We start from the raw sequence: 14,737 nt of genomic DNA, 5'->3' as shown, positions 1-14,737 counted from the left end.
CTACGTATCGGAAATATGCCTTTTACAGTTGAGCAAATCAATCATTGGATATATGTGTTACTGAATTTGGATGAATATAGACGGAATGTTTGATTATGCTGCCTTTAGACATACAGATTCAGCATTTCGGAATTGTAATGACACTGAATTCGAAACTAATTTTTGCACTCAACATTCGTACTTGCACGAACACTACTAGTATCGCTAGACCAACAAGGCACTCCAGATTTGAGTGGGTATTTTAGTTGTGACAAGTCCATCATATTGTGTCTCTATTGGTACATTTTCCTACACAAATGCTGATAGATCAAGATCAAACTGCTCTGAAGCGGCTAAAGGATTAGGTATTTATTTTTTATAAATTAAAAAAAAAAGTCTTTAAATAATTACACTTTGATCCAGCGTTCTTTGCTGTCTAACTCAATAAAATTCGTTGGCAATGCTCTAAGCCGATGCTGTTCCTCTTTGTTTTGCTTTCTGGGTGAGACGATAACGACTTCAACCCACGTCGAGGGCACAGCGTGGGATATAAAGGACTTCCACCGACTAAAAACACCTCGGGCCCCATGTACTGCTTATGCCAGAGTCGAGAGATCGCTCGTACATGCTGTGCGCGACTCTGGCTGGCATTCGTTCTTTGGACTCCTTATCGAAAGATCGGTGGAAGTTTTTTAAACTCATTAAATAAATCAATTTTCAGTTTCCTTCCTTTGTTATTTACCTAAGTATTGATTAGTCATTTCATTAATTCTGCGTAATACATGAGTGGTTCTTCAAACGCAATCTGTACAAAGAAGATTATTTCTAGTTTTTCCTGGAAACAAAATACTTATCCACTTTCAAAGAGCATTGTGACGCGATGTCTCAACAGCTTGTTTATGATAAGGGGAATAAAGTGTTTGTCCATATCAAGTGTGGTAAGAGCCACTTAAGAATGTATAATAAGTAGTGGGCTGCTGAAGGTGTGGCCAGTTCAGTCCTGGTTATCCATCATGAACAAGTTGTTGGTGTTGTGTGTCATTGTTGGTGGCGTTTTCGCCGACCCCGCCCTCTTTGAGGACCGGTAAGAACTTTTTAACTCAAGATCCTCCTTTTTTGGTCTAAACAGCTTACACCTAAAACTTAACAAGATTAACTTCAAAATACGAAGTTAGGTATTTTTAACTATTTTTCATTTTAAGATTATTATGCTATTCCTTAGAATTGATTTAAAAAGCATTTTTGAACTAATAAATTGGGTTTTTTTCAGTTCAGGTATGTACTGGTAGAGCAAAATTTGATTATCCAATGTATAATATGTGCAGGCAACTGGAGCGCAAGCTGCCAAGCTGCCGCGGCCAGAAGGAGGCGGGCGAGCAGGCATGCGCGGAGGTAGCCGGCCGGCTAGCCCCACACCCCACCGAATGCCGCTTGTTCTTCTACTGCACGCGCTTCAGAGCCATCTGCCACCGTTGCCCCTTCGGCCTGCACTTCAACCCCACGCTAAGCGTATGTGACTGGCCCAAGAACGCAGGCTGCGCCGCCAATACCACCACAACAGCTGCACCATCTGAACCACCAGCGACATCTGAGGATCCATCCACAACAGACAGCTCACCAGCCAGTCCTTCAGATGAACCATCATCTCCCACTGTAGCCGGAACCTCTGAACCATCGTCTAGTGAACCCCCAGCAGTTACTGAATCAGTTTAATTCAATTTCACCAGAATCAGGATAAAACGCAAAATTAGAGTCCTATTCACCATAGCAAAGCCATGAATTTGTACGCACTATACTGAACTATTAGATTAATCGTTTATCAATTAAATTAGAGATATGTTTATTTTTTTAAATAATCGCGACATGAGCTGTTAAAGAAATATTTCTTACCGTCATCATTGAGATGTTATTTTTGGTACATTTTAAGAACAATCGATTAGGTTTCTGACTAAATTCAGTATCAATATAATAATAAAATAATTCATTATATTTATTTGTTATTGTGACATCACTTTAGAACCTACCTTTGTACGTAGACATCAAACAAAATTATTTTTGCCTCTGCGAAGCGGAAGGTTGTAGAGTTTTGTGTCCCTTCTGCAACTATAAAAAACTACTTGAATCATCGGTGAAGACCAGCCTAAGACCTACATGATCTGACTAAGTAAAATAGCCCGTAGATATATAAAGAGAATAAATCAAAAATCTTTTGCTTGAAAAATTGATAACTATTACTAAAGTTTAGTTTAAACTAGATCTTTACTTTTAAATTGTTCGTATGTTAATACCAGAACATCTGCGAAAATTTCAACTGTATAGCTATCACCGTTCGTGAGATGGCGGTGATGGACGGACAGACAGAAGTGATAGGGTTCCGTTTTAACCCTATGGGCACGGAATCCCAAAAAACAACAGCGATTTTTTACTCTGATCATTCCTACCATAAAAAATAATTATGCCCGAAAAGCAGGCAAAACCAGCCAAAACCAATAGTATATTATATTACCCTTTCTAAGTAATGCCAATAAGATAGTGCTGCCCCATTCCATTGTCCTCGGTTATAAATGGCGTCCACGACACATTGTGAATACCAATTATAAATCTATAGATACCAATGTCATTAAAATTTTATTACACCCTGTTTTTTGCGCATCAATTTCGTTACTGCTCTGAAGTAAATAAGTACCCAGTAAATTACTTTATAACTGACGGTTTATGTATCGTCATACATTTTCAATTGGATTTCACATGTAAATAAGACTGCATACAAAACAAAAAAAAATACGATGCTGCTAGAATTTTTTATCAACTTTCTCATTGTGTAAAGCATTTTTTTAACACGCCATGATATATTAAGGCTGTCTAAAAATTTTGATCTGCTTTATTAGAGCACTACACAACACGCTATGTATTCTCATAGAATAATATCCCAACTATTGTATACCTGAATACTTGAGCCATATCAACTTTGCAAGAACTTAATGAAAAGCTTAAAGCTAAAACCGCACGAGCAAACTCGTGTACTCAAGCTAGTTTAATAATCCCAGTTTTTTGCTCCTCAGTAACGCAAGGAATTTCAATTTAGGACCAAAGCTTGAAATTCCGAGGCTGAGTTCAGTAGCTCTGTGCTACGGCGTAGCATCTGCTACGTGACTGTGGGATAATTTGATGCAGTATGTATTTTATCCTACGCTGCGTTTAACTGCTTAGGAGGTACCTACTTAATGCGTGAATTCTTTATAATCGAGAATGTCGTAGTTTGTTATTTCTAGACATGTTTTAGGTTTAAAAAAACACAGAGCATTTTTCGTCCTTGTGTCGCCGACTCAAACACATAGACTCAGAAAAAGCAATAGTGTATCACACATACGATTGTCCTACGCGGGAATTGATTCCGCGAAACGGCGCGCACAATGAGTTTGGCGTTGTAACCTTTACCAGTTGGTTATCCGTGCAGTATTACCAAGTCAATGAAGTAAAGACATCCATAAATGGACTTACATCTGATAAATTCCCTCGGGCATCTAATATAAAGTCTTGACCTTGCTCGGCCCACAATATTTTATTCAAAGTCTACTTCATTAAGAACCCTTTGCTTGGTTCAATACGGAATCCCGTTAGGGTCGTTTGAAACTTTAATGGCCGGCGTCTAAATACCTCAAAAGGAGACATGTTTAACTGTATGAGTTGTTTTAAGTGAGTAATGTACTTCATTTACTAGGAATATGTTTGCTAAAAGATTGAAAAAATTATAATAATAATGTGTCATTACTATAGTCCAATAAATTTCTGCCAAAGGCCTGGCCAATGTTCAGGTTAAGGCATTGCACATTTGTTTTTGATAGACCTCTAGTTTTTATTGAAAGAATAATAAATGTAGTTTTTTTATGTAAAACCCCAAAAGTATTTTATACAAAGTAGGAGCCCTTACCATTTGTCGTGTTTTAAACACGCAGAGTATTTTCAATTTCAGCGTTTTGTTTTTGGGCTATGTTGAGCTTCTCTTAAGCTTTTTGTTTTCTAGTCTCATTTGTTTTCGTTCTGACATTTGGCTTCTGGTCAAAAAGATTTATGAAAATATATACTGGTTGAACGTGATATTCGTTCGTTTCTAAATATCTTTACTGTGCTATTATCTTATTGTAATAAGTTTTGTGAGACGAGTATATTTTTTGCTTTAGAGATATGACATAATAACACATATATATCTTAAATCTGAAACTGTTAAATGAATAAACGATGCACGATGTAAAAATACGAAATTCTAATGTTCTTGTCAGATCTAACCTTGAGCAGCCGTGCAAAAATCAGTATTTGTTAAACGTAGCACGTTGGTTCAGGTTTAGTCGTAAGAGTCTGACACTACCCGTTCCATCCCCCGAGGAAGCGGGTGTCCGTGAAGATTCCCCCGCCTTACAAAAAAAGACACCAGGATACTTTAATTATCAATCTTCTGAGTAGCCGAGCCTTTGCGTACAAACACACGATGTTTACCGACGATTACCGAAGTTTGCCGAACCGTAGCCAATAATGTATTTGATTAATATAAGTGACATGCGACGGGTCACTCCCAAACGCAAATGTGTGTGCGTGGATATATTAGGTTCCACCTTTATTTGGAGAGCTAAAAAACTGTAAAAACTTACCTACGTCTTTTATTCTAAACCGGGTAAGTGTGAGTCAAATATTTGAATATATATCTGTATCAACTATACCTACCTTAACTTCAATTTTTATTTTGAAAATTATTTTACAATAACTTCAATAAAATACATCAGTCGTGAAAAATCAACTGCCTATAATAGCTAATTATAGTTTCTGAGATTGATCATAGCGACTGAAGGATAGACGGATAGAAAATGGTGGCTCAGTAATATGGTTCGGTCCATCGGAACGTTCATAAATCACTCCTCGGATTTGAGTTTGAATAGCCGAGTGGTTAAGGCCGCCAAGCCAAACCACCACCACAGAGCGGGTTCGATCCCCGCGTAAGACAAGCTTGTGTGATTCACGAATCGGTTTCTTTGTGCATGTGAATTGAATGTTTGTGAAAACCCCCGCGACACAGGGATTCAATTGTATAAACATGAGCCGTTTTAAAAAAATATGTTTGGCAACTCCTATAAATACGAGAGTCAAGTATCTGTGGAAACTCGTGTATCTTAATTTACCTGGCAACAATATTAGTATAGATGACAGTACACAACATCACAGACATAACAATATTTTTCATATAAAGTCTAGGTTTAACCCCCAGGCCGGCGGGCATTTTACCAAACGACCCATTACGACTGCGTGTGGGCCATTTGCCGTAAAACTGAATGACTCGTTCTAAAACTTTAGCTTTTTCTAACAACAGTTGGTTTTTAGTTTTGCTACTCGTAGTATTCACTAGTTTCTAGTTTCAAAGTTTTTATAGTTTTTTTTTTATTTTTCATTTTTTGTTTTGGTATTTTTATACACACACAACATACAAATTGGATTACCATTAACTTTAAAAAATATATTAAGTATTTTCATTTTTCTCGCAAGAAGAAGTCATAGTTATCTTTCTAATTACAAGTAATGATTCCTTTTTTTTGTATAATCGATATTATTTTAAGACTGCTTTTAATTATAAAAATAAAATAGAACACAATACTAACAAACTAACACTTCCACATTTTAATTCCTCAAAAGTTCCAGAACTACTCTTTTGAGGCGCCCCAAAAACGTATTTAATGTGTTCCTTAACATATTTTCCGAGTGGTCCTAATTTGTATACTGAATAATGCATGGTCTTGTTGAATTTTAAGACAAGACTATCAGGATCTAATTGTGTATGCATAGCGGGGTACTGAACACCTATTACAAGGACAGCCTCGACGCCTGCGCTGCCTGTGGTATCTTATTTTCTCGTTTAACTGACAGGTCTTATTAGGTTTTATTACGTATTCCACAGCATATAGATAAAGGGACTCTTGTGAATTCTAATTCTTGTGTTTTGTATTAAATATTTGCTCCTTCTAAAGGTTAAACCTTGGCTAAGGTTTTGAGTCGTGACAGAATTCGCAAAGCATTACGCTTTTTAGAGACGTCACTAATGTGGATTGCCTGTTTCTTTTATAAATGGGGCGAAAACAAATACAACTTTATCAAAGATATGAATTTAGAAATAAGATCGGATAATATGAAACATCTGTTTCCAATGTTTAAAAGATCTACGTTATTTTATGAAAGAAAAATAAAACTGCTGCAAAGTTGTAATAGATCTAATCATTTTATGTGATAAGCGGAATTAGACTCGACGGAATTTAATTTACAATTTTTGTTTTGCATTTAATGTCATCCTATTTTTAACTGCTTAAGAAACCTATCACCAAGATTCTTTTTTATTACAAAAATACAAATATTCGTAAAAAACAAACCAAAACATTTATACAAAGTAAAAAAAAAATACTAGGTAGTTTTATTTACCAGGAATACATTTGATCGCGTACTAAAACAAAAATTAAAAAGTATAAATTCTAAATTCAAACCATACTATATTGTCCGTTACACATCCATCTATTCTATTCAGATGTTGGCTATCCTATAATGTTTATAAGATCAAAATGCCTTCTTTCATTCACGTCGGGCTACCTTAACAATAAATAACTGTCTGAGCCACATAATATCACAGTTATTCAACTATTTGTCAAAGGAAACAGCGTCTAAACGGTTCGAAGCGTTTTTATGAAAATCTCCCGTCGGTAAATAAGATTTTCATATTCTTTTTTTGTTTTAGATTTTATGTGTATTACATCTGTGGTAGTAATTTGACATGTTTGTGAAAATATTTCGTATGCTTACTTAAGTAAAATTAAAATCACTTTATCTACAAGAAAATAAAGCCTTATTGTAAAATCTGTTTTTTGTTACACTTTATTGTGTTAAAAGAGCATTTTCACACTTATCTTTAAAAGTGCATTTTCTTGCCCCTTTAACATAGGCGTATTTTAGGCGTTACCTAAAAGTAATGTTAGAATGTTCTTTTTTTCAAGAAAACAAGACAAAATGCCTCCAAAATATCAATGTTGTACACGAAAACTTAGTTATAAGGGTCTAGGCTTAACATAGTTAAGGTTCGGTAAAGTTGTTACAAGTTTGTGTATATTGACGGTGTAAGCAGTGACCGCAACCTTGGAACACCGCGACGACACTTACTAACTAAAACTAAACTACTATCTATCAATGACAAAACATTATGTTAGTTACAACAATAACATTACCGTACACGAATATCCTACTTAAAACTAAAAATCGGTCAAATGCAAATCGCACTCACTCAACTGAGGCTCAATTAGACTAAAGAAAATCAAATATGGAAGAAGAATTGATCACCTTTTAAGTAACATCCAGCTTTACTTCAAAAAAATATTGTAACAGTGGCAACATAATAATATCATCGATAAAATTTGATCCGTCTTACAATCACGGTTCCACAGACAGCGGAGCCAAAGTAATAGGGTTCCATATTAACCCTTTCGGTAAGGAACTCTAAAAAACCGCAATGCCTAAAACCTAGCCAGAATTTGTGTGAAAACTTAAATAGGCCTTCCAAATAGAACTCTGAAGTGGGCCCGCGACACGCATAAAAACTTTTTCAATAAACTTTTTGGTGGCGTGACTTTCCGCGGCAAATATTTGTTTGGTGAACTACCGCCGAAATATTGATATTTCATGGACAAAATGGCGATTAAAGATTCATTTATTAATTTTATTTTTATAAGTCAGAAAAATGAGGAGCTCGTGGCCAAGTTATAACTGCATAAGTGAATCGACCACAGGTTAAGCTACGCTTAACATGGTTGGTCCGTAGATGGGTGACCATTTTGTCATAACGAGTTCCTCCGTGTTTCGGAAGGCACGTTAAATTGTGGTCCCCGGCTGTAATTCATACATCTTTGACAGTCGTTACAGGTAATCAGAAGCTTTAATGTCTGACAACCGTGAGGTATCGTGTTGCCCAGGTAACCGGGTTGAGGAGGTCAGACAATTGCTTCTTGTAAAACAGGGGCACTTAGCTTAAATCGGTTAGACTGGACCGGACAGATGATGATAAGTCAGAAAAATATTTTGCAGCATTTAATTTTAGTAAGAGTATGTTCTAATAAACATAAATTTTGTTTCTTGACAGATGACAACATAAAATAGAACTAGCCACATCTGCTTTTCAGTGAAACTGCGTGCAAAAACAATTTACAATGAGGATTATAAACTGCGTTCGACGACCTCTGTATGTCAACTGTGTTTCAAATGGATTAACAATTTCGGATACTTACACATTGATTGACATGTTTTGTATGAGAAAACGCGTTTAATTAGCACGGTGTATATGGTTTTTCGACTAAATTTGTGCATGTCTTAAATTATCATTATTGTTCAATGAAGCCAAATTCAAGATCCGAAAAAATATTAAAATTTCGACTTTCCAAAAAAAACTTAGATACGGATTCTACTTTCTCATTCAAATTGGTTAGTTGGTTGGTTACAACTACATCTGTAGAGTCTAAATTGAAATCTAGACAAAAACAGATATTGACTCTGTTCCAAGAAAACTTGGTTAATAAACGGAATAAACTCGCCAGGTGCACAAAATTGAAGGTGCACTTTTTCACATTCAAGCACTTTTACGCTGGAGAGACATACCTTTGCCTCTTTTCTCATAGTGCGAGTGAAACAGCGCTCTACATTACAAATAGCGGTATCTCGTTCCCACACCGCGAACATACCTGCTTTAGAAACACTAACTCCTTCCGTGTACGTTCTTGCAGTTTTGTTGGCCACTCTATAACATCCTAGCGTACTACGGTCCGCTTTTATTTTAGAGAAATTTATTGGTTTTTAAACTGGTATCGACAGTGAATAATGTGCATCGGAAAAGATTAACGGGGAATAGTTTTAACACTAGTGCTGTAGTGCAAGTGAAGACTGTTCCAAAAATATTTTCTTTTATTCGTTGTCAAAGTTTTACTTTAAAAATTATTTATCCTTGTCACTTTTTGTTTTTCAGTCTCAAAGAGCTAAGATTACTTCTATATAATCGTAAACGAAACCCAATGATTATAACACACGTACAGGGGTATTCCTTTGTATTAAAAAGAAAAATATATGATATAAATATATGAAACTACAGGCAAGCAACAGATGGGATGACATGGTCAAATTATCGTAACACATTGACATGAAAAAGGCAAGAAAAGAATATTTATTTTTATCAGAAACTTTAGCATGAGACAAAATCATAGCTTTTGCCACAGATCAAGAAATGGACGTAAATAGCCTTTAAACTTGTTAATGTTGAAAGTTCTAAAACACATTTAGGTAGGCAATCGATACACACATGATGAATTGCAAATCGCATTTGGCATAACACGTCACGTAAAAAAAGAATTTCTGCAAATAAAAGTGCGAAGTTCATATTGTAGAGTATGTGGGGTCCACGAATGCGTATCCTGAGTCTGGGTGTCTTTGTACATAAGACTCGAATATTTAAGAAAGCCCAGGCGACACAAAAACAAAATTTCTTGATATGGAAGTCCTTTTTTTAATATATCTTGTGTTACAGATAGACTTATTACCTCTATTCTTCCATTCTATCCCGAATATGTTGGTTTAAAAATAAATTGATTATTCCACGTTTTAACACTCATACCCCGAATAACCCTACAATGCCGCTAACTGTTCCGGAACAAGTGACGATCTGCTATTGACACGTCTATTACCGTACCGCACGAGGAACTGGTCGCGTTGTCACGTCACGTGACTACTAAAGGGTTAACACGCCGTGTTTGGGCATTCTGTTAGGTGGACCGTGCTGGGTATATTTAGGTGGCTAACGGTCAATGGTGGTGTGACAGGTTAAATAACATAATTAGACGTCTAGCTGAACTTCACGGTTTTGTTCGAGCTACTATGTGAGTCACGGTATCATGATATGCCTAACCTATATATAGGTATGCATTATAACCTTAGCCTTTTTCGATAAACTCAACATAACTACTCTAATAATGCAGTATTTCCGGTAAACCAATATTTCCTCAAAATAACAATAAAATCAAGTAACAATCTTACATTCTTAAAGAAAGTATTCAAATATAAAAATATTTAATACCACAAAAAAGTTTACCTACAAAATTGATGGCCTGAAAACTTTTGTTATTTTTACGACACTTAGCCAAAATACAAATATTTATAGTATTTTAACATAAATAAAACGAGGTGATTTACAACTACGAGTGGAATAAGAAATGCCCAGTTTATCGCATTAACCTGTGGGTTCGTGTGACAGCGAAAGCCCGCTACATATTTCCTTGACAGAACATTTATCTAAAAGATTTACAAAATACAAAGAAATAGAAGAAACTTGTGGTTTCCCCCATCGCTTGTTAATTTTATTGCCGATTTATGTTTTTCTGGTAAATGTAAAAATGTGTTCTGTGTTAATGCCACGCAAGGGGTTCTACAGGGTTGAGTAAGTAAGGTTTAAAGAAAAAAAATGGATTCCTCTTTCTACAATTACTTATTATAGATTTTATTTTACCTTAAAAATACAGAGCACCTGTATCCACCATTTATTACTCCATATAATTGTTAACTTTACCCACTAAATTACACACTTTTTTTAAGTAAAAGGACACGTTTAACATTTTATTCAGCATTCAAGAAACATATTCGAAATGAATATTTCATGAATCTCCGCCGAGCACTCAAGCTCTTTTAACTGGAAGATTAATCCTTCGAGTCGGTACCTTAATCCCTTAAACTTTGACTACGCAAAGGACCAAGCAGCCAATTGAGGTACCCATTGTCTGAATAATTACTCCCAAGATAAGGTGTTAATTTTCTTCAACCGTTTATTCACTCGTTAATACGGACCACAGCACCAAGAGTTTAATATTAGGGTCCCAAACTAATAAGGATCGTGTTCCCTAAGGACAATATTTAGAAAGACGAATAAGCAGATACCACAGCTTTTATAGTAGCACTTGTGGAGTTGTGGGAAAGAGACGCCGCTTTATACGTGGAATACAATATCTCTCTTACTCGAATACTATGGTACTGCTTTAAGAAATAATGGTAGAGCCCTAGATGGAGGCGAAAGGGATTAATCAAAGAGAACCACTGGCAAGCCAATGTGCCTTAAATAGTCACGTGGTCCCTAAAGCAGTCGTAAAATAATAAATTAGACTTGAGGTCGAGGTACTTTCCGTTGGAAGAACAAAAGTTTCTGAACTCATTTTAGCTTGAGCACCTGATGTTGGAAATTAAATGAAAAAATATATTTTTTAATCTTATTTTGAGTATCTGCATCACGCTTTTATAGCCTGGACAGAAATTTTGCAGAAGATTTAAAATTAAGTGTCATATATATTAGGGGCATTGGTCCATTAGGGACCAATCAATTTTAGTTCTCGTAAATAAAATAGATTAGAATGATTAGTGTTTCAAATTACAATGAAAAGTTCAAAAGTCTGATCGTTTAACGAAGACATGTTAAATTTTTACTAGTCTTACAAATTGAAAAATGTTATTGTAAAGCTACAATCTTTAAGTTCCAACTCCATTCAGCGAAGCCTCCGCTCTAAGTAACTTTAATTTTCGATCAAAAAGAGCTCATGAAGAGCACCAATTTGTTCTAGATTCCAACAGAAATTTAATTAAAGAACCTTAACTGCAGTGTTTTGTTTTCAGCGTTGTACCAAATAAATTAAGGTGCATTCTATTTGGAGGTATTTAGGGTATCTAAGAACAAAACTAAAACCACGTCCTGAAAGCGTTTGAATTTGTGTGAGTGAGATGATGAGACACGGCGTACAGCGGCATCTCTTCCACATTGTGGTCGCTTATGGTTTGAAAAGCGGTGGTAGATGTCTCCAAGAAAACACGCAGCAAAGGAATGTAGAGGTAAAATCTTTCAACTATTTCGAAATAAATAAACTGCAGGAACTTTGGAATGAAACAAAAGACAATAAAAAATAAGGCTGTTTCACAATCACTGATTAGCTATCCGGCAGATAAATCGAAAAATTTGACATTCTTTGTATGAAAAAATCTGTCAAGTAATTTAACGGGAATTAGTGGCCATCGTGAAGCAAGCCCTTAGTGTATTCAAATTAAAATATGGTCTTAAAATATAATGTGATCTTTTAGCTTAAAAAACAATAACATATTATTATCATAAACTACGCAGCCCTCCTATAAAAAATAAATTACCGACATCTCTTAATTCCTTTATCACAAACTTGTCTGAATGAGCGATGGAATTGTTTTCCAATTAACACCCCGGGCCGGTCATCCGTCACTGGCGACCGACAACTCGATATAAAACCTTTATACAGCCTTTATTTCTGTTTATGTTCGTAATTATCACAATGTCAATAAATCGAAGGCAATTTATAGTGGACCCGTTTTATCAGGATATTCGAGCTTTTTTAATTGCAGGTTAATGATTAATGATGGTGTGAAGCGATATTTTGAGGTAATGTTTTTGGAGTTCGGTTCTAATATGTGTAAGAAGATGTAGGTAGGTTACTATGTATACTTACACTTAATTTAAAGTGCATTTTATTTGATTCGATTACACGCCCCGTACACGCTAAATCTTGACCGTAATTCGCCATCAGAATACATAATCGCGATCCAATATTATAGTGTAGATACCTAAGCTATTTACGGTGAAACTATTTTGTCATCATTATACAGTGAGCAAAAAATAAATATTTCGAAATACTTGTACTTAATACATCTTTTATGGGAAGATTACTGTACCCAGCATTCATAATATATTTACGCGAACAGCAGTAATGCATTTACGAGATGGTATTTGAAGAAGATATACTTTATTATCACAATTAATTTCATGAGACGGAATAATAATGAATTAATTTTAAATTTGAAAACGGTCTACATAGACAGACAAATAGCAAAAACGTTTCGGTTTATTTTAAAACTTAATCGAAGGCGACCGTAAGTCTATTCAGGGCTGGGTCTGATCTCCAAGCCAATATTTAAGGTCTTCTATTTCAGTCTTGCGACAACTCTGCTAATATTCTCCTCTTACGTAATTAGAAATTCGATCTTATTCTTTCAGCGTAAGAATACGCTAACTCGGAACTAAAGCTAATTGTATGTTTAATTAAAGACTATTGTCTAAACGGTCTTCGGTAAGGAGTATTGCTTAAAATAGGGTATTAAAAATCCCTACAAAGTTTACAAACAAGGATGCCACAATTTCAATTTTACTAAACGTTCTTTATACTTACTAACGAACACTTAATATCGTAATTGTTTACCTATACCCATACCAATACCCATAACGTGGACAGAGTGCACAGTTAGGTAACTGTAAACTAATAAGTGGTATAGAGGCTTTTATCGTGATCTATACTTTGGGTAGGTCAGACCTTGTACCTACACATAATGTGCTGCATAATATATTGTTTTCTATACTAGTAATATAAAGCTCAAGAGATTGTTTGGTTTTGTGGTTTGAATGCACTTATCTCAGGAACTACTGGTCAAATTTGAATAGTTATTTTAGTTTTCGAAAGCCTATTTATTGAGGAAGGTTATAGCATACTATCAGGCTATAATTAATAAGAGCAAAGTAGTAATGATATAAATGTTACTAAAAACGGGGAGAAGATACGTGTTTTCGTGCCAGTAGGACTCGTGACGCTGAGGATTCTGTACGAAAGTACTCAATTAGGTGATAATTTATAGGTTTTAAACGCAACAACCGATGGTTAATCTCAATCACTATTTTTAGCTGTCACCGTTCATGAGATACAGTCTAGTGGACAGCGGACCTTTGTACTCTTTGGATATTGCATCATAAAAAATATTCTCACTACACTATCGGCAGATTAAGTACGAAAACAGCTGTTAAAGAAAGTAAACGAGGAATTTGAATCCGAAAACAAAACCACAATTCAATTTGTTTATGATGGAAAAAATAATTAAATTCGCATTAGGTCTCCAGTAGGGCTGAACGACGGAGATATTAGCGTTTCCATTGTCCCTGAGGGGTTAATTAAAATAAAAAACAAAATAAACATTGTTTAGGCAAGCTGTGGAAGTAAATGTGGGTAAACGTTCAGGCCTGAAATAATAAGACCTGTGTTGAAACCGTTTATCATTTTACAACAATGTTTTGGACGTTTGGGGCCTATTTGTGTAGAAGTAAAGGCATCGTCTACATTATGCCGTCTATAGACTGGGTTCTATATGTCGCTAGTAGGCAGCTAATACCTACTCGTATAAAACCATAAAGGCAAGGTCACTGGTTAAGATAGTCGTTACGAATCTTTGCATTTTTCATACTTATTTTGATCGTGACGGATGAAGAAATTACATTGTTATATAACTTAGGCAAGCCTTTGAGTATCTTAGTGATGAGTAGTTACATTCAAAATGGTTACCACATCAACTCACCAGTAATGGATCCAGAGCTACTTAAGTAAAAGTCACCTATGCCAACTTTGCTATACCGTATTTTTTGAGCGCTTACGTAGCCAAAGCCTCTAACAAATTCTGTAGCTTTCTGTCATTAAAATAATAATTCTTTAATTATTGTAAAACTATTTTAAAAATCGGTTCAGCTATGTCACAAACTCATATTTTATGGGTGTATCACTACATAGTATAAAACAAAGTCGCTTTTTCTGTCATGTGTCATGTTGTATGTCCCTATGAACGCTTAAATCTTTAAAACTACGCAACGGATTTTGATGCG

The 14,737-nt window shown here is 35.4% G+C and overlaps 1 protein-coding gene across 1 annotated transcript; it reads left to right on the top strand.

Moving 5' to 3' along the window:
- The first annotated feature begins 725 nt into the window (after positions 1-725).
- LOC113499055 (chitin-binding domain protein cbd-1-like) lies at positions 726-1,939 on the top strand. The gene is made up of 2 exons (XM_026879390.1): positions 726-1,063; positions 1,305-1,939. Exons 1-2 carry the CDS (start codon positions 993-995, stop codon positions 1,690-1,692), a joined length of 459 nt encoding a protein of 152 aa, XP_026735191.1. The 5' UTR covers positions 726-992; the 3' UTR covers positions 1,693-1,939.
- Positions 1,940-14,737: the final 12,798 nt, after the last annotated feature.

The sequence above is a fragment of the Trichoplusia ni genome, chromosome 11 (genome assembly GCF_003590095.1).
Source record: "Trichoplusia ni isolate ovarian cell line Hi5 chromosome 11, tn1, whole genome shotgun sequence".
NCBI lineage: Eukaryota > Metazoa > Arthropoda > Insecta > Lepidoptera > Noctuidae > Trichoplusia > Trichoplusia ni.
The sequence above is the reverse complement of the archived record's forward strand: the minus strand, read 5'-3'. Positions and strand labels throughout refer to the sequence as shown.